This window comes from Labrus mixtus, chromosome 1 (genome assembly GCF_963584025.1).
Source record: "Labrus mixtus chromosome 1, fLabMix1.1, whole genome shotgun sequence".
In the NCBI taxonomy this organism is placed as follows: Eukaryota; Metazoa; Chordata; class Actinopteri; order Labriformes; family Labridae; genus Labrus; species Labrus mixtus.
Window position 1 is genome coordinate 8,874,920 of NC_083612.1, and position 27,393 is coordinate 8,902,312.

The 27,393-nt window shown below is 41.0% G+C and overlaps 2 protein-coding genes and 1 long non-coding RNA gene across 6 annotated transcripts; 1 reads left to right on the top strand and 2 right to left on the bottom strand.

The window, feature by feature from the left end:
* Window positions 1-5,202: 5,202 nt before the first annotated feature.
* On the top strand, window positions 5,203-23,123 carry LOC132988260 (troponin T, fast skeletal muscle-like). Of its 4 annotated transcripts, XM_061055668.1 has the most exons (15): window positions 5,203-5,343; window positions 10,749-10,788; window positions 10,909-10,922; window positions 14,183-14,311; window positions 16,742-16,759; window positions 17,044-17,064; window positions 17,695-17,713; window positions 18,331-18,376; window positions 19,045-19,161; window positions 19,282-19,359; window positions 19,669-19,782; window positions 19,870-19,979; window positions 21,079-21,169; window positions 21,998-22,038; window positions 22,890-23,123. In XM_061055668.1, the coding sequence occupies exons 2-15, from the start codon at window positions 10,769-10,771 to the stop codon at window positions 22,924-22,926; spliced, it is 855 nt and encodes a 284-aa protein (XP_060911651.1). In that variant the 5' UTR covers window positions 5,203-5,343; window positions 10,749-10,768; the 3' UTR covers window positions 22,927-23,123. The 4 variants fall into 4 exon arrangements, with proteins under 4 accessions (XP_060911651.1, XP_060911565.1, XP_060911733.1 ...); XM_061055582.1 differs by lacking the exons at window positions 5,203-5,343; window positions 10,749-10,788; window positions 10,909-10,922 and adding an exon at window positions 12,348-12,417; XM_061055750.1 differs by lacking the exons at window positions 5,203-5,343; window positions 10,749-10,788; window positions 10,909-10,922; window positions 17,044-17,064 and adding an exon at window positions 12,348-12,417.
* An 831-nt stretch (window positions 23,124-23,954) lies between these two features.
* Window positions 23,955-27,126, bottom strand: LOC132988485 (myoblast determination protein 1 homolog). Its single transcript, XM_061055958.1, has 3 exons — window positions 26,180-27,126; window positions 25,408-25,477; window positions 23,955-24,419 (listed from the first exon to the last, which is right to left on the bottom strand). The coding sequence occupies exons 1-3, from the start codon at window positions 26,729-26,731 to the stop codon at window positions 24,244-24,246; spliced, it is 798 nt and encodes a 265-aa protein (XP_060911941.1). The 5' UTR covers window positions 26,732-27,126; the 3' UTR covers window positions 23,955-24,243.
* On the bottom strand, window positions 24,426-25,400 carry LOC132988570 (uncharacterized). The gene is made up of 3 exons (XR_009675829.1): window positions 25,283-25,400; window positions 24,843-24,934; window positions 24,426-24,627 (listed from the first exon to the last, which is right to left on the bottom strand). It is a non-coding gene; the product is annotated as an uncharacterized LOC132988570 (long non-coding RNA).
* Window positions 27,127-27,393: the final 267 nt, after the last annotated feature.

A 27,393-nucleotide genomic window follows, 5' to 3' on the forward strand; every position in this document is an offset into this window, starting at 1 on the left:
ACGAGCTCTCATGACAACGGCCTCATTAGCAGGTTTCGAAACTCATAATTGGGTCCTTGAAGATGCTGCATGGCAACAAGCAGCGTCACTATTGTAAATAGAAAGGCATGTAAAGCTGTTACTTATAGCGAGGCTACTTTGAAATGATGACAAGCTACTTGTGAAAATAGTCTCTCAAGGAGACTGTCTGGTTTAAAAGTGACCTCTGCAGGAAATGAAAGTAAATTCAGAGAAAGACAATTGGGACATACTGTACAGGAGGGTGACCAGGTTCTTGCAGGAAGGAGGGGTAGTAGCATCTGAGCTAAAGATGCTAAAAGATTGACCTGTAGGAAATTGGTCCTAATACCTCAGTCATTGACAGTACAAGAAAACAGTAAGAAGGAGTTTAAAGGTTAGAAGAATAATTAACAGACAATAAATGTCGCATACATTCCTCTTTACCCAGGATTAGAAAGATAATTGAGAAAGAAAATAGAAGTTGAATGTGACTCAGGTTTCATACTAAAGCTAATTTAAAACTTACTTAACTGACAAACAATGAAAGCTGGATTTACTTACTATAAAAAAAATACTTCTATCCGGTTGTCTCACATGGCAATATCAGCCTCTTTCTGACTGAATATTTAAGTATCTTTGGGTGACAGTAGGAAAGGTCTTCTGTCTAATTTTAGACTGAGGGAAATAAGAGCAAACATCCTGACACCCAGCACCTGCTGCCTGCTGTCCTACGATCACACAAACAGCCTCAGTCTGCTGGAAATCAATCCCAGGCCCAAATCCTCTCAGAGCTGCTCGGACTGTGAGCTTAGCCTCGTATTACAGAGTGATGTTTGTCTTCACTTTTTAGTAGTGCCATTTACAGTGTACAACAACTTTGTCTGAGAAAAGATAGAAGTTTTTCCACTGGGATGTTTTCCGCAGTTTGGACTTTTAAAAGCTTCAATGGAAAAATACGTCCTCTGAGAGTATGTCCTGGTTTACTAATTGAATTGGTCTGATTGTTTGAAAAGTTTTGAGTGAAAGTTTAACACGAAGCCTTGTTGTCAAAGTGACTCCTGCACTCGCTGTGACAAGGAGGCCAGCTGACACATGAGAAGTCCCCCTTTTAAGGCTCTGGGGTTGGATAGCTGGGAGGCTTTCATTGGAGCAGCTCAAAAGAGGAAAGTGTAAGATTAGCTTTGCGATAAAACTGTGCCATGACCTCAATCTTATTAGCTGTAAAGAACTTGATTAATCAAAATGGAGGACGAGGTCTTTATTAATAATCAGCCTAAAAAAATCCAAGCAGGACATACCGGAAGAAGATTTAGGTGTCGCTTGTGTTTTATCTTGACAGACTGCAAAGCAAACAACAGTTCTATGTCAAAGGGGAGGTACAGAGACAGTGAATATATTTCCATTGTACAACTAAAATTGAATAAAAATGTCAAGAAAATAACTGGAACACGTTCAGTGTCTTATTGTTCATGTAAGCTGATTCATGCCTTCATTTAACTATAAAAGCATACAATTGTGCAGAAACATACAGCAAGACTGCAAAGCAAGCTCTTCCTCTCATGGGTAAAAAGTCTGATATGCATCAGCCGTTTAAGATTTCACATCGTGCACGTGCTTCTATCAAATCCTATGCATCATTGGCAGGTTAGCACCAGGCTTAAGGGTCAGGACCATGCTGCAGTTCAACCAGCTTGTCAATCAACAGACACTGAGTTTGACTGGTTTACCTTCGATGAGCGGCTGTCGGGACAAACTGCTGTCTGCTTGTTAATCCCGGCTCAGGGTGCCACGGGGCTCATCCTGAAGTGAACTGGAGCCTTCGGGAGCGAGCCACAGCGCTCACGGCTACTCCAAAAATAAAACTGTCCCCTTCAGTGTGTGTTGCAGCAGGGGCAGATGGGGGTTTCCAGGCCACCTGAGATGGCTGAGGTGCACCTATAGGCAATCGGCAGAGACCTCCACCTGAAGGTGGTCAATTCATTCTGCTCAGCAGACCATGAGCGGAGAAGTCCAGTTTGTTCCACTAACGTAGGCTCTTTATGTGACATCAACATGGGTGGGTTTCCTGTTTCTTTCCTAACCCAGCTTTAGAAGTAATGTTTACTACAACATCAATCCGACCTTTAAATTAAAGGAAGTCTCCACACTTCTGCTGCCTCTTAACTTGGTCATGCTTTTAAAACTCGGTTAAATTTCCATCTACATGAAGCAAAGTATTTTAAGTTTCTACCATGGTATCAGAATTGCAGAGTGAAGAATTTTTCTTTCCATATCTTCTTTTCCAGCTTTCTTCAAGTTACATAGACATGGCAGACCTGGAGTTATTCAGTAGAATTTGTTCGACAATATTCAAACATTTTGGTCAACCAAACCTTTGACTAAAGTTCTATGCACAATTGTAAAGTTTTTTTATAAAGTTGGATTAAAAAACTCCAAACTAGCTATGACATAACACCAAGAATGGGTGTCATTGTACATTGAATCTTGCTTCAGTTGCCATTAGTTGCTGCTGTTAGCGTGTCCTCCCATGAAGTAGGTGTCCTTCAAACTAAAGTGTCACTTTACCTCGTAAAAACTTGGGAAATTTATTTTTATGAGGCAGCTTAAAGAAGTGAGCCTTGGACGGGGTGATCCCTGCTATCTGTCAGTTGTTCAGTCTTTGGGCAAGACATCCAAATATTCTGGAGGATCCAGTCAGGGTTCTGTAACAGGTTCTGGTTGCACTTTTAAGCTCCCATGTGCAGAAGTTTAGAAGTATTCCAGGTATTTGTGGCTTTGTATAAAAGTTTTGTGAATTATTATGATATTCTATTTTGGGTCCGACTTTCAAACTGTGTTTTTTTTTTTTAAATCAATTATGATGTTGCAGTTAAGCCTCCAACCACTAGAGGCAGTGTGGTGCAACATTGAGGAGCAGCACTTCACTCACTGACAGAAGAAGAATGTATTCACCTATCAGGGCTGTGTGCAGGGAGGGGTCTGGGTTGGCACCGGCCCCTCTTTTAAACTGTTGATAGTTTAGAAAGCTGTAATCAACTAGGCAGTGTTTCAACCAATGAATTAAAGGGATACTTCACCCGTTGAAACATCAATCTGTATTGACGTTGGGTCATATATGTAGTAGAAATGTGAAATAAATTTTGAAGTTGGTGCCTTCTTGGCCGAGAAAAGGCAGAAAGTGTCTTTTTGGCTCATGTGGATGAAAGACAACAACTCCCAGAATGCACAGCACCGCAGGCCACTCCCACTAAGGTCCTCTAGTTCAGAATCAGAAATACATTATTAATCCCAGAGGGAAATTCGATCGATACAGTTTTTCCAAAATATACAGTATAGCAGTAGAAATATAGTAATAAAAACATTTACAGACATATTTACTTCAACACATGAGGCCATTTCCTCAACTGATTCCGCAATTTCTTCCAGAATTGATCTTGGAAATTCCTGGCAGAAAACAGACTCTATGTCTGTGTCTATAGGCAAACAGTGAGAGCACCGCCTGTCGGCCAGTCTATATTTATATTTTATTATTTATATTTTTTCGCCATTATCAGCTTTCTCCATAGAGCCTGTTAGCATAGTTTCCAAGCAATATGGCGGATGTTAAGTTTCGATTCTGGGAGTGAGTTCCCACCCACTGATCTGTGATTGGTCTGTAGCTTCAGTGGTCGAAAATATGAGGAACTAGCGTTGTAGTTTCACCCCGCTAACCGCAACAGCTTCCAGCGACGCAAAAATCGTCATTTTGCGTCACTGGAAGCTCCTTTTCAGACGCAGAAATACAAAGATTTCCCATCTCAGGGGAAAATGAGGGCGGGATGTGTGACCATTCAAAAATACTACCAGGTTTCTAATGATACAAAGCTTAATGCAAATAGGTGAAGTATCCCTTTAACAACAGCAGCAGATAAACTCCTCCATACCAATGCTCAAAGTTGTTAAGGGTTTGCATGTTAGCAATCAATTAGCAACATTAGCATTCATCAGGGGTCATGTTTCTGACCCTATTAAGCAAAATATTCTCTCATCTTTAACCCCGGTTTGGTTATAGTGTGTATTGGGTCATTATCACATTATTATCAGTATGACATTATGACATCTTGCCATCATCTGCCCATGGACAACAGATGGAAATTAGCTAATTAGCTAAATCTGGTACAAAGCATCTCTTCTCTTCTGAGATTAAAGTTTTTCTTTAGTACACTGTCCCTGATTAAAATAAACTAATAAACTAAACTGAACACAAGAGAGTAGTGTTGGGACTTTACACCAATTCATTGAGTTGCAATTTTCTTTGGGAATGACAGTTTGGTTTTGAATTCAAATCACAAGTGAGGCTGACATTTTACATTTGATGAATAAATGGATTCTTGGAGTCTTATAGAAATTGTATTTCTCCATGTGATACACTTCCTTTACGATTCTTATCCATTCCCCTGTTGTTGGTGGTTCCTTGTGTAACCACTTTTTGTTTTTTTGCTACACTTTTTTTTATGTTTTTGGGGGGCCTTTTTGTCTTTATCAGATAGGACAGCTGGGAGTGACAGGACATGTTGGGAGGAGAGAGTGGAGGATGACAAGCAGCAAAGGGCAGAGGTCGGATTTGATCCCATAGCCGCTGCAACGAGGGCTAGCCTATTCATATTTGGCGCAGGACATAACCGCTAGGCCGTCTGCGCTCCCCACAAGTTTTTTTATTTTTAACAGGTATTTGTCCTGGGAATTAAATGTAGTTTGTATATATGTTTGTCCAAAACCACTATTGTACTCTTAAGATAACTTTCTTTTGTTTTCTCCTTTTGTTCAGCTCTTTTGTTATGCCTTTATTTTCCCCTGACTGTTTGTCCGACTGATTGACTGACTGGTTGATGAATTGGCACACACACAAACATCCCCGTACACACACTTTCCCTCCATTGTCTGGATGCCAGGCTGATGTGTAACCCCCCCCCCCCCCCCCCCCCCCTCTCAGCCTTCACTGTAAATTTAGCAACAGAAGCTTCTCAGCTGCTCCTTTCCTAAACCTGAGCCCTCCTCTTCCATCCGCAGTATTTCATCCATCTCCTTCTCCAGGGTCATGACTGTCACCCCCCCCCCCCCCCCCCCACCCCCCCTCCTCATCCTCATCCTCCCCGCCCCCCCCCCCCCTCCATCTATTCCTAACATAAACATACATACAACACACACACACACATACACACACCTCGCTGTCATCCTGCAGCCAATAAGGGCCTGATGAGCTCAAGTATCAGTATAACACAAGGACTTATTCTCTGAGCCGAGCCTGAAGATTCTTACAGACCGTCATCTTCATCGCCAGAGGAGCTTCTTGTCCCTTCTGAGGTAAGACCACCGCTGACTGACACACACACACACACACACACACACACACACACACACACACACACACACACACACACACACACACAGAAAAACACCTCGTCGACACTAAACTACATGTTTCTGTTTCTCTGTTTCACCTTCCAAGAAAAAGAGCTGCTGGTTTATTGTGTTAGTGCGCTGCAGGAGACAAAACTCTCAGGTGTGATATAAGAGAGAGTGTCCCACAGTGAAACCTCAGGAGGGACTGATCAGACAGACGGACACGTTCTGCCGCGTGTCAGACGTGTGCCGTTTATGTTGGGGGCTGTTAACAGTCTGTCTAAGGAGCAGGGCTCTAGTTTCTTCAGACCAGATCCGTTTTACAGGTCAATAAAATTGTCACTTTGTGTAATCAGGTCATTAGCTTTTAAATAAAAATGACAACTTGAACATGTGAACCTTTGAAGGAACGTAAATTATCCTTGAAGATGGAGTAAAAGGTTCAAAGTGTCAGAGGGAAGTAAGTGAAGGTGTGAAGTTAAGACGTTTGGTTCTGCCAAATGTTACGTGAACTACCAGGGGTTTGCATTTCTCTGATGTTCGATCTCTGAGCAGATCCTTAAGAAAGCTCAGAATTACAGCTACAGGATATTTAACTCCAGTGTTTTCCATTCCTTTATTTTAGTTTCTGACAGGTTTTTTTTCCACACAGTGTCTTAAATTAGTCCCATCACCCTCGAAACATCTACTTCAAAATAAGCAAACTTTCGCACTTCCACCTCCATTTCTGAGCTTATTCTTAAGGAAGCTGTGACATGCAGCTACATAGGACATTTCACTTGTACATTCTCCATCCCTTTATTTTAGTTTCGGACAGTTTCTCCAATGCGGTGTCTTAAATTAGTCCAGTAACTCTGGTGTACTAAGATGTACTTCCAACTTTTGCATTGCAACTCACTTGAATTGTCAAAAGATCATGTTCTGGTAGATTTCTGGTAGCTAACTTGGAAATACTCAGAGACGGGTACGCTACATCCAAACCCCCAAAAACAACAACTTAAACACAAAAGCTTTGCTGCGCTCCTATGCCTGAAAAAAATCCCAATTCTTGACAAACCAAAGCTTATAACCCAAGTCACACTTTAGTTTTTCCTGTATTCTTCCATATACTGTATTTCCAGCAGAAAATCAGCAAATCCTATTCAATTGTTTAATTTCTTTATTGTAAATGTGATGTAAATGTCTAAATCTACACAAACACGAGACACATGCATGTTCACAGTCTTCATGGTGCTGCTTTAACATGAGCAGATTTTTGTCTTAAATTCAGCCGTTCGCTAATTTTTTTCTCATTATTTGTAATTTTTTTTAAAATAGTATCAAATATATTATACACCCAAAGGAAGAGTCTTGTCAGCCTGTTGAACTTTAAACTGATACGCCGTCATAGCTGACCTTAAGTCCAGGCCGACGGATTAAAGATGTGAAGTTTTGAGATGGTGATGATGCGTAAGATCTGTTAACTCTCAGAGGCAGAATGCACATCCTTCACACAGCCTCCACTTTGTCTCTGTACGTCTGACTGATGTGATCGGCCTATACATTCCCCACATGCCTCAATCTAAATCTGCTTTTTGATTGGCTCGGGATGTGCTGTTCCTCTGCAGTGTCACCTGTGTATTCAGTCTTTCAGTTTCGAGTTTTAGTTTCAGAAAAGACTCAGAAACCCTTCTCAGCATCCTGTGCTCTCACACTGAAGAAATTAAGTGTCCTTCCACTAAATATACAACTGAGTGCTGAAGTGTCGGTATGTACTGAGCGAGTGCTGGACACACAGAGGTGAGGTCGCTGTCAGCTGTGAGTCGATCAAAGGGCCCATTTGTTGGACAGGGATGCTGATTGGCTGCATGAGCGCTGAGATCCTCCCGCCGGACCAAGCCGGGGGGGATTAAAGCAGCTATTTGGACACTGTTCCTCAGCTGATGGGGAGAAATATGATCCAGGACTAATCCTCGAGTCCTCTGCAGCTGTGCCCACAGCAAAGTGTGAAGGAGTCATCCAAAGACACTTTATATTTATCAAATCACTCGTATATAGAATACACAAAGAGCAGAAATCCTCACGTCGAATCAAAGCGATCTGTTCTTGGGACTTTATAAAGGATGATTTGAAGGCTTCAGCTGAGCTTTTAAAGGCCTGCGGGAACATTTTCACACTCAGGCTGGTTAAAGAGGAATTTTCCTTATAAAGTAAAAGGAATCTTTTTTTATGAACTGTGAAGGCTGGTGTTGAATCCAGTACAGCAGGCTTAGTTAAAAGAGACATTTTGTTTCTTTATGGCGTATGCCTGAGGTTGAAAAGTCGTTTTAGTGTGCCGCCCTAAAGTGAGCGTAAAGCAAAATGAGAAATTGGTCTCTTAACACTTGTAGCCTACATGTGAAAAAAACAGAGAAATATTTTTGACTGAATTATTTTAGACCGTTCAAATGTTTTTTTTTTTAAATCTCTTTTAGACTCAGGTTTGTCATAGTCTGGCCCGAAATGTGGGGCTCGATGATGCATTAGGGATCATTAGCATACTCTAGCAATACAACGGCTGTGGCTCAGTTGGTAGAGTCGGTCGTCTCTCAACCAGAAGGTCGGGGTCTGCAGCAACATATACGATGTGTCCTTCGGCAAGACACTTAACCCCAAATTTCTCTTGCTGCTTCATCAACTGTGTATGAATTTTTATGAATGGGATTAGTTACTTCTGATGGTCACTTTACACAGCAGCCTCTACCATCAGTGTGTGACATGCAGTGTAAAAGTGTTATACAAGTTCAAGTCCATTTACCATTTTTTTTGTATGTGACCACCACAAAAAAAAATAAAGAGAAAGATATCCTAAAACTTAACACTAAGTCTACCAAACATTGCAGATATGAGTACTTGGCCTAGTCACAGCTCACTCTTTCAACTCTGACTGAAGTAGGAAAAATAGATACGGTAATTCCATCACAATACCTAACTTACCAATAACTAATAAGCAGCCAGTATGCTACTAATTAGCATGCTAATACGCAGCTATGGTGAATATTGTGACCTTAATTTAAAGTGTTACCTAAAAACTTTCAGTGTGGATGATCATACAGTAAACTCTTTTGTTGGGTGGAGGACTATAACTTAAATGTTGAATCACCTCTACGTTCACTCTGAGTCATCGGAGCTGAGTTTGGGTGGTCTGCAGACCACCAGAAATGTGAACAGTCAAAGTGAGAGCAAGAACAAGAAGCATTAAATGTTCTCCGAGCTAAAAATGGCTCTCATGACATAAGTGATAATGAGGTTTTATATTCAGCGGTCTGGGATCGGATTCTGACGTGTGAAAAAAAAAAGAAAAGAATGTTTCTTGTAAAGCAGATCACACCTCGTGACCAGCTGAGTAAACACTCTGGATGAGTCAATCGGGCCGAGTGTGATAATGCTTCAGTGAGGACAGACTCAATGTGCTGCAACTTAATCATCTCTTAAGAGGCCGGAGACGGAAGAAGTACTGAGGTATTTAGATTCATGCTACGACTGAAACAAGTAAAAGTCCTGCTTTAAAAATCTAAGTAGAGGTACAGAAATCTGAATTCTCATGATGTGGAAATAATAAGCTATGTGAAGCATTTCAAAATTGAAAATAATAATTGTACATGATTAAATTCCCCCGCTGCAACCAAACCCTCTTTTTTATTTGTATTTTGCCTCTTCTCTATTGTTGTCTGTACCTCGGCACTACTGGAAACTACGCTTCTCCCTCATTGTGTTTTCTGAGGATTTATATAAATAAATGATGACGATGTCCCAGAGGATTCTTTCCCCCAATAGAAGGAAGAATTAAATTTCTTTCTCTTCTTTTTTTAACCCAAACGATCCTAATCACAGCACGGTCATCAGTCATATCACCTAAATATTGATGCATTACTTGCCGCTGCCGTTCATGTCGTTAAAAGGGGACAATAAATGTATCATATCGTATCGTAAACTCCAAAATGAACGCAGTAATAGACGGTGGAAAATGAGCGTTTGAACATTTTATCACATATCGAAGAGGAACTTTTGTATTTAGCTCTTTGATAGCCTACAACTTCATTTTATAACTTTGAAATCTTAGCAAACTCATGTTTTCTTTTCATAAAAAATTTGATTTAACTAATTTTTTAGTTAAGCCTACAACTATGCCTGTTACATTTACTGGCTGAGAGTTAGCCAGGCTACCACTCTTATGTTTGTAAGCAAATTATGAAGCTAAACCCTGGAGGCAATTAGCTTAGCTTAGCACAACGATGAAATGCAAACACTCTAGTTCTGTCGATAGTTTAATAAAAAAAAAAATCCCTTACCGGTACATAACACATTGTCCTTTAATGATTATTTACTATCTCATCATGATGCAGGCTATCGTTCTTACCTTTGGGTTGCCAGGCAACGAATGCTGACATTTCCCTTTGAGCCCAACATTTTGTTTTAACACATAGGCTACATTTGTGTGAAGTAATCAAATTAAGTTAAATACCACATTAAGGAGAGAGCTGCAGAGGTGCTGGTGGTTTGTTTTGTTATTCGGACAGAACCTTGCATACCGTCTCAAATACTGATAGCCTAGGCTACTTAGCTAACCGGCTAGAGCTCCAGCTAGCAGGCTTCAGCTAACCAGATTCAGCTAAATGTTTCTGATGTTTTTAACTGAAGCTTCTTATGGACCATCAGAAGCTTTTTTTTCACAACTGTACCCCCATACTTAATAGCTGTGACTAACTTGGACACTCAAATGGTAACCATAGAAACAGACTGATTTTGCCGCTGAAGCTCGCACCGCGTGCTGTTAGGACAGGCTGTTAGCTTACCGGCTACTAGCAGCCTTTATGTTAACAGACTTCAGCTTATTATTTTCAGCCCCATGTTTTTTTTTATTTTTTTAGGTATAGCTTTACATTAGCAGAAGCTTCTTTTTTTAAAGATATACCTCCACATTTGGTAGCTATAACTTTACATTTATTGGCAGTTGCTTCATATTTAAAAGCTATAGCTTGATATTAACTGGCTAGCTCCACATTTACCAGGATCATGTTTGCTAGCTACGGCTTCAAAATAAAACCAGGGCTCCATAGTTTAATAGCGTCATATTAAGTGTATCAATCTGCTCAACTGGAAAGAAAGCTCATAAGCTTATTTTCTTTACAGCTTTGACTGGCCTCCATATTGTCACATAATTTTTATCATTGAAACAGATTCGCAGCTTAACAAAAATAAACCAAGGGAGGAGTTGTTGGTATTTCTGCAGCAGGACGGCTGTCTCTGTTGGGATCAAACTCATGACCTTTTCATATCCATACAGTCTCTGTTCAACTATTTCAACCATGTGTCAACACACCAAGCTCTTTGTCTTTTTCTCCCAGGTGTGAAGTCGACTGTCACCATGTCTGACACTGAGGAAGTGTAAGTGAATCCCACACTGTCAGTACCCACACGCACTGCTGTCTCATGTTTTTTTTACTTATCAAAATGGACTGATGTGACTGGGACTCTTTTTAATGGTTCGTTTCTTTCATATTACAGGGATCAGCTGGAGGGTAAGTGACAATCACTCAGTTTGTTTCACTGATAAAAGTTTTATAAAACAAGAAATAGGTAACTTTATTTTATTTTCCTGTAATAACGAGTAAATTACGATGGTTTTCTCGAGATCTCAAGTTATTTATCTTGTTAATTCTTAATTACAGTGCTGGTTTTTCATGATAACAAGGTGATTCATGGTCTTGAGATCTTGACAAATAAACTTCTTACCTCACAAAATAAGCTTATCTTCAGATAACAACAGAAAAAAAGGTTGGAAATGACTCGTTATAACGGGAAAACAGAGTCAAATAAAATGTGTAGCTGTATGTACAGTGTGCTTAGGGCTTCTGTTCCACTAATCACATACTGTATATGATTTTAAACCAGTGGTAGCTGGTCAATAGAGGGCGCTACAGCACACCCACTCCCTACAAGGAGAATGACAGAACTTAACTAGATTTCTTTTTCAAATTTTCAATTAAGGCTTTACATTTACAAGTTGCACACTCTTTCATTCAAGAGATGGGCGCATCCAAAAGGAGGCAACAGAGGGACAAGTCCCATGAACCGAGACATAAAGAGCGACTCATGCAGTGTCACTGGATCAGAGCAGCAGACTAGACTAGCATGAGTCAGCATTTTATTTTTTTTAAAGTTTGTCTCCACAGAGTTTAGGAAACATTCTCCTGTAAGTACAAATACTTATGGTGTTTGTTTTTTGAGTATGTTAAGTTAAATAGATATTCCTAATTATCCATCCATCCATTATCTTTTTACCACTATTCCCGTTATGGGTCGTTGGCGTGCTGGAGCCGATCCCAGCTGTCGTTGGGTGAGAGGCGGGGTGCACCCTGGACTATAATTTGCCAGCCAATCACAGGGCTATTCCTAATTATCTCAACGCTAATTCTGGAAGCCAGTCAAAGGCATTTTCCAGTATGTTTTAGCATCGAGCTAACCCTAAAAATTAACATCCTGGTCCTTATGTGAGAAATTGTGCAGACTCTGGAGAACAATGCACCAGCTGCCCCTGGTTTAAAGTCTTTTTTTTATTATTATTGCTCAGCTTCACTGTTCCCTCTCTACTCATGAGAGGCTTTGTGTTTACAGACTTGGAGGTGAACTTTGCCCCAAAAAGATGAGCTCTGTTCTCCTGTATGTTGTATTACCTGAGTGGTTGTATCGATAAATGAACTCACAGCAATGGACGTTGCTTTCATTTACTTTTACTTATATTATACGATTGTGATATTTCAGAATAAAATATCAAACTGTATCTTACACATGATGAACACATGATGAATTCTGCTTTTTACTGATTATTTTGCATGCAACTGAAAACGTGTTCTGTGATCTATGAATTTTCATTAATTATAAGTCCATAACAACACAACTTGAGCGGACATTTAAAGCAAATGTCTGCTTGAAGAACAGATAAATTATGAAATAACACCATGTTTCTGTTGTCCCACCTGCTGACGGGTTCTTCCAAAACTGAAGAGGAGGAAGGTAAAGACGACTGAATCGATTCGACATTTAACACCTCTGTTCATTGCACTAATTTGTCAGCTACCCGATCTCACGCTTAAGTTAAAGTGTTTGACTTTTTCCAAGTACATCTTTACAGATTTAGTTTGAGTCATAGCAGGATATCTGTAATGCAAAGTGGAACTGTGAAACCTCTTGTAATCTCTTGAATCATCTGATTAGAGATATAAATATCTTTATGGAATATGTATGCCTTAATTGTAAGTTTTAGCTAATTATGTTCTTGAAAAGTAGGCTATTAGATTCTTGGAAGGGATGAAGCTAGCTAGCGAGCTAACCTCCAGCTGTCGGTCAAACACTTTGAAGTTAAGGGTGACTTTCACAGACTGAGTGATCTCTTGAATCACATGGTTTAGAAAATAATGTGAAAGAGCTTTTTGGCTCTTCCCACATTCATTTTCTTGGCATGTGACATGTTTACATTGTCATCTGTAAATGTCAAACATCAATGGCAACTGTCATTGACCTCATTCACACAACGGCCATATTTATAACAGTGGGGGTGGAGAGCTATACCTTGATATCAAACTGGAGTAACTTATACATGAATCATTGTTAATCGATCATACCAGCAGAAAAGAGACGACATTTCACTAAGCAGAGACTCAAGTCACCTCAACTCAACTTTATTTATAAAGCAGCTTTCATACAACCATGCCGTCCAAAGTGCTTCAAAAAGGAACAAACATACAGAAAACAATAGGGCTCCCAGAATTGTAACATTAATAAGGTCTGAAATTAATGCTTTACTTTATTTTAATCCCATAATCATGTACTATTTTGTCCCTTGAGGCACTGCAGCGTCTCCCTAGCCACTGCCTCATTTCACTTTAAAGGAGCAATATGTAACTCTGTCACCTAGTGGTTAAAGTGGGTACTGCAGACTAAAATCTAAACATTATAGAGCGCTGTCTCCCCCCGCGCCCTCCTCTCTAGAGTCGATGTTCACACAGGTCACCATGTGGTGGACACTGAAGCTTCAGTGTTTATCCAGCTCTGCATCGGTCTGTAAACCTTTCTGCGTTCTAACCTCTCTCCATTTTTCAAAAGCATCTCCAATATTGATCCTAGTTTGAGCACGTTTCTGCTCGTGGAGCTTATTAGAAACATGCAGAGGCTTTTTAGGTCGGGTACAATCACTTCTATCTGAACCACTTCTCTTGCCCAATTCCATCGCTGCAACTCCTGGTTTGGTTTGCTGTTGGCCTGGTAAAGTGAGGGGCAAAACTGCCATGTGTGTGCCTTAAAAACCGCCTTCCTTCTCTGACCAAAATAAAAACAAACCATTCAGGACCAGAATCTAAAGTTAGAAGGAGGACATGCTGGCTGCTGCATTGTTGTCAGAGAAGCCAGCACTTCAACACAGCATGTTTCCTGAATGTCTGATCATAAAGTAAGCTCCCTTTATCATTTCATTCAGGAGATATCTTACTGATTTAATCTTTTATATCAAACATCACACAAATATGTTCACTTCAGGAAGTTTACCTCCTCAACAGTTCGATATGGCTTCTGTGCGAAAGGTCAACTGACTCTCTCTCTCATCATCATGTGTTTCTCTCTCTCCAGAAGCTCTGTCCCTCGCTCATCCATCCATCCTGTCTGTAACTACAGTAATCTCTCACTTTTGGTTTCTAATGGCTCTGTCATGTCTGTGGTCTTCATTAACGGCCTCTCCGACATCCTCCCTCTTCCCGGCGGTTTGGTGCATGCTGCGTGCCCGTAGCCCAGGAGGAGCTAGTAGAAGTAGAAGTAGCCCCTGAGGCGGAGGCCCAGGTAGAGGCAGAGCCTGAACCTGAACCAGAGCCAGAGCCAGAGCCAGAGGAAGTGCAGCGGGTGGTTCATGACGAGGAAGGTACGTGGCATGGGCACTGCGTTCACCCTTCTCCTGCAGGACATTCAGAGCAGCCTGTCGACATCAACATGCTTTAAAACACACCCCACCCAAAGGACAAGTAGACATGTTTCAGTTTCTCACATTACGTCTACGATTTGATTCTCCATTTTACCTATAAGAATACTCTTAACTCAAATACTGAAAAAAAATAAGTCAAAGATTTAAACTGTTTAAATTCAAAACATGGTAGAAATCATTTTGATCTCTTCAGTAATTATATTAGTGGAAAATAATTCTTGAAAGCCAAGGAGAAGGCAGTAATTGTGTCTTCTCCTTGGTGCATTTGTTTTCTCCATGTTTTCTTATCAGACATCGACTAAATGTTTTTAGTAATGTATGTCTCCTCTTACTTTCTTCTTTACCCTCCCTACAACAAATTTAATCTTTATAGCTCCCCTGCTGAAGACTGCAGGAGTAGTATTGTGTCACAAACATTGCCGCCAAGTTTGATCTACACACACCATCAGTGTATATCCTGTTTTTCAATGTAAGAGTGCACACCTGCAGCATCAACGTCGGGATATTTCATACTCCCCATCATCAACGCCGACAACTCTCCCACACACATTGGCTTCCTAGATGAGCGTGGCATGACAAAGCCAGTGTGTGTTGCACTTTAGACTTAGAACCCTAAAGTGCACTTTGGTGTTTTCGTTCTCCTCGAGGAGCCAAAAAAAACACCTGATTGTTTATTTTCAAAGTGCTCCACAGCAAACATTTGGGCTTTGCTTCATAAAATGTTCACAGTTATCACTTCACATCCCCATCAGTGTTAGCTGACGTGCAGTCAAAGCCGAACATTTTGTCCTGTTTGCAGCATTATTGCTCAGTGTCGTGTGTGTTCTGAATATGAGCCGTGCATTTAAATAGTGAAGGGGAGAAAAAAAGAAAATCAGCTGCCTTTACATGAAGAAGCTACTTCGCCTCATCCGCTGCCTTCAATACATTTTTATGTCTCTTTTTGTTGTTTGCATTTTTTTGCAAACCTTTTGTGTTAGTCTTGAAGGCCGAGGAGCAAAGGATGATGGGTAATTTCAGTCATGTAAAAACTGTTTTTGCCTCCCTTCAGTCTATGTTTAATGTCTTTATGTCCATGTGTAGATCATTTGTGAGACTGGCTCTAAAGCATTTACATTTGGGTGTTTTGATGCAAACCATTTATTAATATTTAAACGATCAGAGCAAACTGTCACACAGACGGAGTCGCTGCAGACGTCCCAGGCTTCACTTTAAGCTCGCTCAACTAATGTTTGGTTTTTGCTGCTTAAGCAGTTTTAGTGAAACCAAGTTAAGCTCAATCTTTATCTAAATTGTGCCAAATCCCAACAAAATCTCAGTCATGACAATAGATAGAGCACCTTGACGTTTTAAATTTAATATTAAATTTCAAACAGTGTGGGTGTGCTGGTGGCATGATGCGTGCACCCCTTGTGCGGAGACTGCGGTCCCCCAGGCAGGCGGCCCGGGTTCGAGCCCGACCTGTGGCTCCCCGATTTCTTACTGTCCTTTCTCTAAATTAAGGTATAAAAAGCCCAAATAAACTAACTGTTTAAAAAAGAAAGAATTAGAACAGAGGAAAGTTAAACAGGCAGAAACCTTGAGCAGAACGGGGCGCCGGTGACCTAGAGGTTAATTCACACGCACCGTGTACAGAGGCTGTGGTCCTCGCAGCGAGTGGCCCGGTTTTCAAATCCTACCTGTGGCTCCTTTCCCGCATGTAATTCCCCACTTTCTCTTTGCTGATTTCTGACTCTATCCACCGCCCTGTCTCGACGATAAATGCATAAAAAAAACGAAAAATAATTATTAAAAGAAAAATGAACCTTGAATCAGACTTATTGGTTGACAGCCATCTGTTAAAACCAAGCAGCAACTTTGGTGTAGAAAAATGAAGCCAAATGCGTCAGGGTGTCCACAAGAGGATGGCTGCAAAAGCCATGAAATCCCCATTAACAACCATATTAAATTGTCCAGTTTTACATCAGCAATGAACATGTTTACAGCCTGGTTCACACAACTGTTTTTCTTTATTTATACACGCTTTGTAAGATTAACCTGCAAGATTAGAGAGTAAAACAATTCTTTAGAAGATGAAAAGGTTGTTCACTTGTTGTTAACTGTTAAACAATTTCCCTTATGGTCTAGATACGGCCCTAAAACAGCCTGAGCACTTGGACCAAGTTACACTATTCCAATGACAGGATACATGTAGAAATGGGACTGCTGCAGTGACTGCCGCTGCCTGTAAATTAAGATTAATTAAGAAAACCCCAATCTGGTAAATGTGCTTGATAAGCTGTGCAGCATAAAGAGGACAGGAACAAGCTGCCCAGTGCGCCCTCTAATGATTTCTGTTCTGCTCTTGCTTTGGACGCTTGCTGCATGCAGACGCCTATGAAGAGGAAGGTATGTCCATTTGAATTCTTCTCTGTTCTTCTGATTTGGACCTGTGTCTGTTTACCTTTTGAACAGGGACTCTTTCATGAATACTTTATTTAGGTATGTTCATTTCATACATCTCCCCTGAGAGAAAGGCAGAATTCAAAGTGTGCTTCGGTCAGCTGTCCCACAGAGACGATGCTGAGGACCAGGGCGTAGACTTAAAAAAAAAAAAATGCTGAGTCATGCTGATTCAGGCCCCACTGCTTATCTCTGCTTCTTCTCTTTTTTGCATGAATGTGTCCTGCCAGGGGACGATGGAGATCAAGATGGTAGTTTGTATTTCCTGCTGAGTCGCTGTCGCTTTGCCTGCGTTTTTCTCCCGTGTTGTCTGTTTTTTTTTTTTTTTACTGTGAAGGTCCTATAAAATGCTAATCACAGACTTGATTATTATGTATCAAATCCTAGCTGTGTTGTTACCTTGCACACTGATTAACAGTAGTTACATCCTCCAACTTCCCGTAGTGAAAGTGTGTCCCAAATAATGTTCAGAAACTTCGACCATGCGGTGATTTATGACACACACCGTACTCATCCCACTTCAGATTTCTCAAACGATGTTGGTTTGATTTACGTACTAATTCACAACAAATTAACATTTCTTTAATAGAAAGAAAAGTCAGGTTGAAATAGGTACTCACTGCATTTCAAACTGAGGCTAACACACTTCAATCAGGCCCACTGGTGATAAAAAGAAAGAAGGTGTTGCTGTATTGAGACTCACTGAAATGATATTATCTACTGGAGGTGTGAACCAACCTGCAGCCCTCAGATGTATCTCAGTCTGTCCGAATGGATCCCCCACCCCGATTAACCAGCAGACTGCATCCCACCATGGTTATGTAACTAACTGTTTTTTATCTCTCTTTTCTCTCTTTGCTGTTTTGATGCTGAAAACTCAGAGGAGAAGCCAAAGTTCAAGTGAGTACTTTTATTTTCTTTCACCTGTGAAATCTTTGCATCCATGTTTTCACATTTCAATTCTAGCAGTAATCCAGTGACAGAAGTTTGAAATTATATGTGTGCATTACTAACAGGAAGTGCAACAGGCTAATTAGGGACACTTTTATTTTAAAGAGGACATATCATCCCCCTTCTCCACCTTTTCAAACAGTCCCCCTGTGGTCTAAATGAAACATCTGTGTTGTACTTTGGTCAAAATATAACATGAATCAAGCGCCAGAGGAGGTTTGTGACCCTGTATAAACCAGCTCTCTCAGAACGCTCCGTTTTGGTGTGTGTGTCTCTTTAAATGAGCCCCCCGGAGTTTTCCCGGTAGACATCACTCCTCTGTAGCGAGAATAAAAATGGCAGAACTGTGTAAAAGTTTTGTTCTTGGCTGGGGGTGGAGTCCATGGGTGGAGATATCAGAATCCCACTGTGATGTCACAAGGTGAGCAAATTTGAAACGTGGTTTATTTCACATTTTGTGGGTCAGTAGACACTCAGGTTACCCAAATATATGTTCAAAAACACTGTCAAAGTAGTACTTTAAAGTTTGTTTTTGTTCTAATTTTAATGCTGTTTCCCTTTTACAGACCCACTGCTCCAAAGATCCCTGAGGGTGACAAAGTGGACTTTGATGTAAGTCAACTCATTTGTTTTTTTCATGGAAACACAAATTTCATGCAGAGGCTCTGTCCAAGCCCCTTAATACTTACAAGACTTTCATACATAAAAACATGCGGCCCAAAGTGCTTCACAAAGGAACAGAGAGACCCATAATCCTAATATCTGTGTTTGAAGTTGCATCTTATTTTTTGTCAAGTCTGTCCATAGATAAAATGCAAAAACAAAAAGTCATTGTAAAGCGTAATTCAGACATCAGACTATAGACTGTGATCTTTCAGATGGAAGAACTGTAACTTGTCAGTGCAGAAAACAAAGTGTTTGTTAATGCTCTTATTTTACATGATGTGTGATTTAGAATTAAAGGGACCTGGGGCGTTTTATGAAACCAATTTTACTTTGATAAGGCTTTTTTTTTTCATGTTCATGAAACCAGCAAGGGTATAAGATTTTAAAGGTCACCAATTTAAAGTTTCTTCAGCTACTCCCCCAAAAAACACATCAAAGTTGTTTTCCTCACCCTGGTAAAGGACGAGTCAAAAGAGGAGCGTTGGAAAGAAAATCCCAGAGCATCTTCTGATCTGTTAAACTGCAATTCAATGGGCTGCAATTAGACAGCAGTGTATGTCTTTGTTTCCACTCCTCTGCCTCTTTGTTATTGACCTCCTGTGAACCTCCTGCAGGACATTCAAAAGAAACGTCAGAACAAAGACCTGGTGGAGCTGCAGTCGCTGATCGACGCTCACTTTGAGTGCAGGAAGAAGGAGGAGGAGGAGCTCATCGGCCTCAAGGACAGAATTGTGAGATTTCACTCAAACACTTAACAATTACATGTGTACTTTACTGATGAGGTTTGTTTTTTTAAAGATTATTGTAATCCCAAAGATGTTCAGCTTCATCGTTTTCATTTTGATTTTCAGGACAAGCGTCGTGCCGAGCGAGCCGAGCAGCAGAGGATTCGCGCTGAGAAGGATAAAGAACGACAAGCCAGGCGTGAGGTGGACTGTCAGCTTTTTATCTAAAACTATTCACAGCAAACTACTTGATTCTAATCTCCTGTTTTCTAATAATAGACTCCAAATACCCATCAGTATTCCTCCACAGAAAGAGCTTTTTACTCACTCACTTCTTAACTTCAAGACTTAAGAGTCACAACGACCTCTCCTAAGAGTTTAACGTTTGTTTCATATCTCATACACTCAGCAACGACTGCATGTACATGATACAGTACGTTTATACATTACTGCAACTAGGTGATAAGTTTGATGACTGGAGGTGAGATAACGAGTTTTCTGATTGATCCCCAGGCTGAGCGTCTGAGGAAGGAGGAGGCCGATGCCCACAGGAGGTCTGAGGATGAGGCCAAGAAGAAGTTGACACTGAGCAACATGGGGTCGGGCTACAGCAGCAGCCTGCAGAGGGTACCGCTTTTATCACTCAGTTTTTGTTTTTCTTTGACTTTCAAGTGAAGTGAAGGCCCGGAGTTTAAAGCACTTTCACTTCTCTAGATCGAGCAGAAGAGAGGCAAGAAGCAGACTGAAAGAGAGAAGAAGAAGAAGACGTTGTCGGAGCGATGCAAACCCCTGAACATTGATAACTTCAGCGACGACAAGCTGAGGTAACTCACAGACAGAGATGGTAGCAGATTAACAAGAGGCTGCACATTTACGACAAAATCCTGTACCAATAAGTAAACAATCATAACTGTACTAATCCTATCAGATCCTCCCTCACAACCATTCTTTAGTTCTAATAGTAATCCAGTGACAGAAGTTTGAAACTAGATGTGTGCATTACGAACAGGAAGTGCAACAGGCTTATCAGGAATACTTGATTACCCAGATTTTCATCTTGCCCAGGTAGAGACAGAAAGAAGACATCCTTTACTCATAATTATTACTCCTTTACTTTTTTTTTGGAAAATTTCAAATACAGATAAAAAATAAAATACAGCTCTGCTGTGTCTGCTTATTCAGTTTTTGATGTATTTAGACTTAATTTATCCCAGAGGGCAAGTCGACGCCACAGTCCACGCAGACCATGCATACATTTACAAACAAACTTGACAAAGATGAGCACTGGCACGCTGACACCCTCATGTGGTCTCTTTGGGCAATGACACCCACAAGGGCCAGATGAAAAGTATTACAAATGTAATAAATCAATAAATACATAACCAAGACATTGTAGGTTGAACCGCCGTCACATTGAAGACTACAATCAAGGAATGTACCTACAGACCTCTGGTGCAGAAGTCTCAGGAATAATCCACTTTATCGTTAAACCCAAGAGCACGGGACACGATAGAGAGAGAGATGAATACAAGGACGTTTTCATTCAGAGTGGTTACTATCAAGATTTAGTAGCCTGTTGGCAGATTTGAATAGCGGTTTGTCTTCCTTAGGGGTCGTATGAAGTGGCGGCATGAGGGCATCACCTTGAACTCAGTGGACTGGACGTGGTCGTGTTGGGACATTATTCCCTTAGCTTTTTGTAAATGTTGTTTTAAGTGTGTTTAATAGTTTTTTACGTCTGACTTTGCGTATTTAACGGCATGTATTTAAACAGGCAGGTCAAAGACACATTTCAGCCTTCACTTGCAAAAGTAGATGACAAAGAATTATTCTCTATTCTATTCTTCTACCATTTACAGTATGAAGACCCTTTCAGGGAGAGGTCATTAGTTTATTTCTTGTTTTCTGTTTTCTGTTCGTCAGGGATAAGGCCAAGGAGCTGTGGGAGTGGCTGTACAGCCTGGAGGAGATCAAATACGACCACAATGAGGCGCTCAAGAGACAGAGATATGAGGTGAGTGAGGGCGTGCTGCTGCTGTGACACTAAACTCTGGATCAGAGCTTGTGTCTATATCCTGTTTCTAATGTGTCCACCTCTGCATTGATTACAGATGTGTGTTATTATTTAAACAGTAAGCAGCTAAAGTTTCATCTGTATATTTCAAACTGCAGCTTTTTCCAGCTTCTGGTATTTATTTCTCCTCTGGTGAGACAGAAAGTTTCCGTACAGTTTACAATCGGAGCTCTAACTTCTCCCTTTACTGATCACTTTCCTTCTCGGGGGGGAATGAGCCAGCACAGATCACAGCCACTTCTTCATTCATTCATTCGTTTGTTTGATTTCATCCTGTTCAACAAGTACACTGTAGAAGCCCTCCCTCCTTTTCAGTTTGGCCTATACAAGGAACGAAGAGGTGCAGGAAGAAGAAAAACCTATAAATCTGCCCTTTGTGGATCACCAATAGCCTAAAGGTTATGTCATGCGTCGCATGTACAGAGGTTATAGTCCTCGTTGGTGTGGGTTCAAATCTAACCTCGGGCCTTTGCTGCACTCTCTCTCCTCCCAACATTTCCTCTCATCAGCTGTTCTGTCCGATAATGGAAAAAAGGCCCACAAATAACTTTAAAAGACTGCCCTTTGTACAAGAAGAAAAGTAAACATGCATACATAAAACATTCATTTTTGCATAATTCTTTAATTCAAGGAGACTTGTAGATTTAGTTCAATCGTTGTTGTTGTTGTGTTTTTTTTAAAAAGGTTGCGTTTTCTTCCTCGCTTTAAACCAGAGAGAGTGAAAGTCCTGAAGGTGTCCAGGTGAGATAACGTGTGTTTGTTTTCCAGGTGATCTCTCTCAGAAACCGTATTGACGAGCTGCAGAAACAGTAAGTCACATATCATAGTTATCAATAAAGTGATAAATATGTATGTTCATAAACTCAGATCTTCCTGCAAAGAAGTGAAACAGCGATGGAATATGAAACTGGACTTCAGTTACGTTTGTTCATGTTGCTGCTGTATTTAATTACAGAATATAACTTAAAACATGTGTAGCTGTCAGTCACGTGACTGGTGTGGAGACCTGCAGGGCACAAACAGTTTAGGAAGGTAGCGTTTACGTCACCTGACAACCACAGAAAAACAGAGATATTCAGATAAACTGCATGTTTTTTATTCATCAATTAAGAAGAGACTATTTCAAACTCTGACAACTGCAAAGTGTGAGCCAGAACTTAACCTTGGTCATGTCGTCATAGATCTAGTGGAGAATCCTTCCTCTCACGCTGATAAACAAATAAAATATCAGAATCTGAACAGTTTTTTATTGACAAGTAGACCTAGGCTACATTTACACGTGAGGAATTTGACTCTTTTCTTTTTTAAATGGTAGGCTACATGAATACTTAGCCTACCATCTTATAAGTCAAAGTTACATTTATTGGTTGTCATGGTGATTTAATCCTCATTACAGCTCCCTCTAGGTGATTTCTTTTGGTTATTTTGTTGTGTTTAATTGTACAATTCTCTAAACTTCAGTGTTGTTATGTTAGACATAATTCCATTTAGCTTCCGGGTTTAAACAAAGTTCTTTGACTGAACACATGAGGGCGCTGTCGCTTCAAAAGTAGCTGGTTTGTTTCTCTACATTTCTTGACATTTGACAAGATCTGTGTTTCATATCAACGATCATCCACGATGAATCCCTGACTCGGTTTTTGCTCTTTGCGCTCTGCAGCAGCAAGAAGGGAGCCGCCAGCCGCCGCAGGAAGTGAGCGGCTCGTGAGGTGACGGTGAGCCCGGGCAGGAGGCACCTTACCCCGGGTAACACAGCAACTGAGACCCCGTAGAACCCCCCCGCAGCCCCAGAAGAAAGGCAACAACTGGCAACAGTCTTAGCGCCTGTGTCTGCTCGAGTGAAAATGTTTTCCTGGATGAATTTAACTTCAATAAAGACATTTTGAAAAAAATATCTCCCTTGTGTTTGTTGGAAAAAAGAACCGTTTCAGACAATAACAGAATAATACCTTTGCTACCATTAATACATCTCTTCAAATGAACTAGTTTTGTGTAAAGACACAATATCAATTCAAGTAGTAAACTGCAACACAGAACAGTAAAGGTGAGGGTTAAACGTCAGAAATAACTTTTCCTTTTTAACAAACCTGCATTTTAACAAATTATTTAAGATGTAGGCTTAGCCATTTTATAGTCTACATGGATAATTTGTATTTTTTATGTAATGATGGATAGGCTAATTAGCACATCAACATCACAGATGTTTTAAAATGAATTAGCCTACAGTCGTCTCGTCTGAACTTTATAGAACATTTTACAGGAACATTTTCATAAACTCAGCCTTGATTTTATTTAATATTTTTTTAAGGATTCTTTTTGGGGCTTTTTTTTTCTATTTTTGAGACAGGACCGTGGATAGAGTCAGAAACCAGAAACAGAGAGAGAGAGAGAGAGAGAGTGATCCAAAGGCGAAGACAGAAAGGCTTCTTCAGTTGGTGAGAGGTGAATCTTCTTCAAGATCTTCAACTAAATCCAGTTACCTTTGGATCAGGCTTCGAATGTACCAAGACCTGGGTGACTGAGAAACCTGTACACAGACATATTAACAGCTTGTTTTCAGCGCCCCAAGTGGCCAAAAACATGTTTATGATGTCTTGGGAAGAAGACGTCTGCAGTCTCAAAGAAATGTCAGCATGTAGGCTTTCTTGAGGAAAAAAGTCAGTTCATCTTAGAGGCTATAACAAGGAAATTTAAAATAAATCATTGAAGCAGATCAGAGAGGACACACAGGGAAATATATAAATATTTATTAAAATGGCATTCACTCATAAATAATGTACGAACAAACAAATGACACGTCAATCTCAACAACCCTTGTGTCTGTGTGTGGGTGTCGTATTTACAAAATGTACAAAATGGTCCTCACTTCTTATTTTTCTGCAGCTTCGAGAAATATTTCTTTGAAGTGGATGGAAATCAGCAGGTTGGAGTACAAAGACTGAAGCAACAGTCTCGAGAAAAATAACTCAATTGTTCGGGGTAAAAGTCTTAATGAGGTCTTTGTTTGGGGGGGTTCAGAGAGGCTCATAGATACTGTTTGGACTGGAGCCTACAGGGCTGTTCAGAGGAGATCCGGGGCCCAGGGGGACCACGCTGTCGCCCTGGGGGGCCACCGCTGGATCTGTGCTGATCCGCTCTACGATGCTGGACAAACAGTCCAAACTGGAAATGAGCGACCGCTTGTTGGAATCTGTGAGAAAGAAAAAGGATATTTAGTTTATGCTCAGCTCTTTAAAACGTAAAAAGTTCAAGCGCCAAAGATATAAAATGGTTTCAGGAGTCATATCAAGGTGCCACTAATAGCCATCATAGGGAAAGGTCACATTAAAAGAGGCAATGATCATACTGAAACTGATATTTCAAGTGCAAATTATCAAATGAGAAGTGAAACTAAAAAACTGGACAGAGTGGTTATGTTTGAGATTAATGAGTCACATCATTTTAGACCGAGGGGCTGGAAGTTCATCTGGAGGAGGCTCAAGTCAGGAAAGAATAAGCAGATTTAAGGGCGCACTCACACTAGGCAATCTGTACTGTGCCTAAGCACGCTTCACCCCGACAGTCCAGTTCGTTTGACTAGAGTGAGTGCTCCGATCTGTACTCAAGCTCGTACACTTCCTTGGCTTTGGCACGCTTCAGAGAGGTGTGCTTAGGCACGGTACAGTTCATGCACAAGCACAAGCACGGGTACAAAACGTGGAACGCCTTCATTATGGAGAAATCCTGTTCAGGCTGTTTTTAGACTAACATGGCTCACAATAAGCCACAAAGGCAGAAAAGTAGCTGTCATGTTCTCTGTGCTGTTCTCTGAAGTGCAGACTCAACAGCCCGCCCCTTTCTTTATTTTTCCTTTTTCTCCAATCTTTTAAACTAGGCACGCTTCACAATAACATAAAGCCATGCATGTGTTATATTACAACGTTATGTACAAGAGGTAACCGTGCTCAGGCCTGGTTAGTCCTGGAGCGGCGTGAGTGCAGGTGCAGGTGAATGAGGGGGGGGGAGGGGGGAGTTGTAAAGTGCTTTTAAGTTTTAGAAGAAATGAAAGAGGACGTCACATAAAAAGAGAAGGCAGACACATTTCTGTATAAACAGGTTTTAAGAAGTGAGTCATGGTCATATGAAACTGACTCATACTAAAGTAAAAAAATATGAAGGAGTGACCGTGAGAAACTGACCGTCTGTCCGGCTGCAGAAAGAGCCGTCGCTGTTTTCACTCTTGGTCGAACATGAAGAGATGAAATCCGTCTGCAAACACACGTCAAAGAAGACACATTTAGTCACAATTTCAACACACATTTTCTGTTAGGGGGGGGGGACAATGTTGTTAGAGAGTCAGAAAAAGAAGAAAAAGTAGTAGAAGTGAAAGTAAAATGAAACATTTTGTAACATTTTAAAAACATTTTATGCCCAGAATTTGAATTTCTTCTGTCCCTTTTTGTAAAAAAATATACATTTTTTTTTGTTCTGCAGAGTTTTTTCAGCTAGCTTAAAATCAAAGATGACATTTCAGTCCATGAAAGTCTTCCTTTTTTTTTAATTTAGCATCAAAGCTAAACAATCTGAGGTCAAAAGGATGTTGATCTTTTTTTTGGAAAACTTTCCAAAGCAGCTTCTCAACAAAATACATCCTAAAATATTTGACCTTAAATAATTGATCATGGTTAAGCATTTATGTAAAAAAAAATGTAATGAATATAATCTAATGATGCACTTGTATGGTTTAAACACAAAAAACACAAATGCACTGGCTGTTAAATACGGAAAAGTTGCATATGTGTTGATTTTAAAGTTCAAAGAAAGAAGATTCAAGCCTTCATTTAAGATGGCTTTAAAGGTTCTCTCCTTTAAAAACCGAATTGCAGCTCTGAGGTCTGAAATAAATATCCTCAACACATTCCAAACATTTCCTGCGGCACCACATGAACCGTTCAGCTGTTCTCGCCTCACCGTGCCATCGGAGCAGTTGGAGTGGGGGCTGGAGGCGTCTGAGTCTCCGCTGTAGTGCTCGAGCAGCGGGTAGAAGCTGTCGTCTCGGCCCGTCCTCAGCAGCGCCTGCAGGGACTCGATGTAGCTGATGGCGTTTCTCAGGATCTCCACTTTGGGCAACCGCTGGTTGGGATTGGACGCCGTGCAGCGCTTCAGGGTCTCGAAGGCGTCGTTCACCTTACCGAGCCGCCGCCTTTCCCGCATGGTCGCTGCTTTCCTGCGGTCTTCGTGTGTTGTCTTTCTCTTGCAGGCTTTGCAGGCCCAGAGCAGGCAGTGCCCCGACTGGTGGAGGCCCCCGGGGGCCCGCACATGCTCGTCCTCCTCCTCCCCGTTAGGAACGTGATGGTTGTGTTGGTGATGGAGGTGAAGATGGTCCTCCGACTTCAGCAGGCCGGCGTGCATCAACCGGGCGTCCAGGTCGTCGAAGAGGTTCATGTCACTGGTGCTGAAGCAGGGGTCATCGTAAAGGTCATCAGCCGAGGAGAGAGGGAAGGGAAGGTCGGACAGATCCATCGTCCCCTGCAGGAGATTCCCTCAAGAAACAAGATGATGAAGACGAGCAAGAGTCCTCAGAAACGTTCCTCTGATGACTCAAAAATGTGAAACTATTCATAAAATGTCTCCTATTAGTTTGAGACAAGAGCCTTAGGACACGGAGGAGAACGTTTTGTCTCCTGTCAAAGTCAGCTGATCTTTAGGAAATCAGTTCAAAGCTGTGTGTGCAGATCTGAGTGTTTAAAGGAGCAGTCTGTGTAACTTCTACTCCCTGTGCCTGGTGTGACTTTTTAAAGGAGTCACTGTGTGGGCGGGGCCGTGGTGTCAGTGACCAATGTTCTGAGGGGTGTGGTGTACGTGTGTGTGTGTGTGTGTGTGTGTGTGTGTGTGTCTCTGAGTGTGTGTCTCTGAGTGTGTGTCTCTGAGTTTGTGTTGGGGGGGGGGGTCACTGAGGTGATTCTCAGACACAAAAAGGAAGCAATAAAAAAGCAGTTAAATCCATCTTCACAAATCACTCTGTCTCCAGGTGAAGCTCTTGTCTATTCCACTTATTGTATAAATGTATTCTTCTTCTGTACTTTACTTGTTTCTTTATTTCATTTTATTTACAACATGAAGTCAGCTGTTTTGGTGCTGGGACTTTCTTTCTGTTTTATTCTATTTCCATCACTTTTTTTTTA

Excerpts from the sequence above, each read along its gene's own strand:
- LOC132988260 (XM_061055582.1), top strand. The coding sequence starts at position 12,363 with ATGTTTCTGTTGTCCCACCTGCTGACGGGTTCTTCCAAAACTGAAGAG. Across the intron at positions 19,783-19,869 it reads ACAGCAGCAGCCTGCAGAGG|ATCGAGCAGAAGAGAGGCAA; the intron begins GTACCGCTTTTA and ends TCACTTCTCTAG. Across the intron at positions 22,039-22,889 it reads ATTGACGAGCTGCAGAAACA|CAGCAAGAAGGGAGCCGCCA; the intron begins GTAAGTCACATA and ends TGCGCTCTGCAG.
- LOC132988485 (XM_061055958.1), bottom strand. The coding sequence starts at position 26,731 with ATGGATCTGTCCGACCTTCCCTTCCCTCTCTCCTCGGCTGATGACCTT. Across the intron at positions 25,478-26,179 it reads CCAACTGCTCCGATGGCACG|ACGGATTTCATCTCTTCATG; the intron begins GTGAGGCGAGAA and ends GTGTGTTTGCAG. Across the intron at positions 24,420-25,407 it reads TTTCTGCAGCCGGACAGACG|ATTCCAACAAGCGGTCGCTC; the intron begins GTCAGTTTCTCA and ends TCTTTCTCACAG.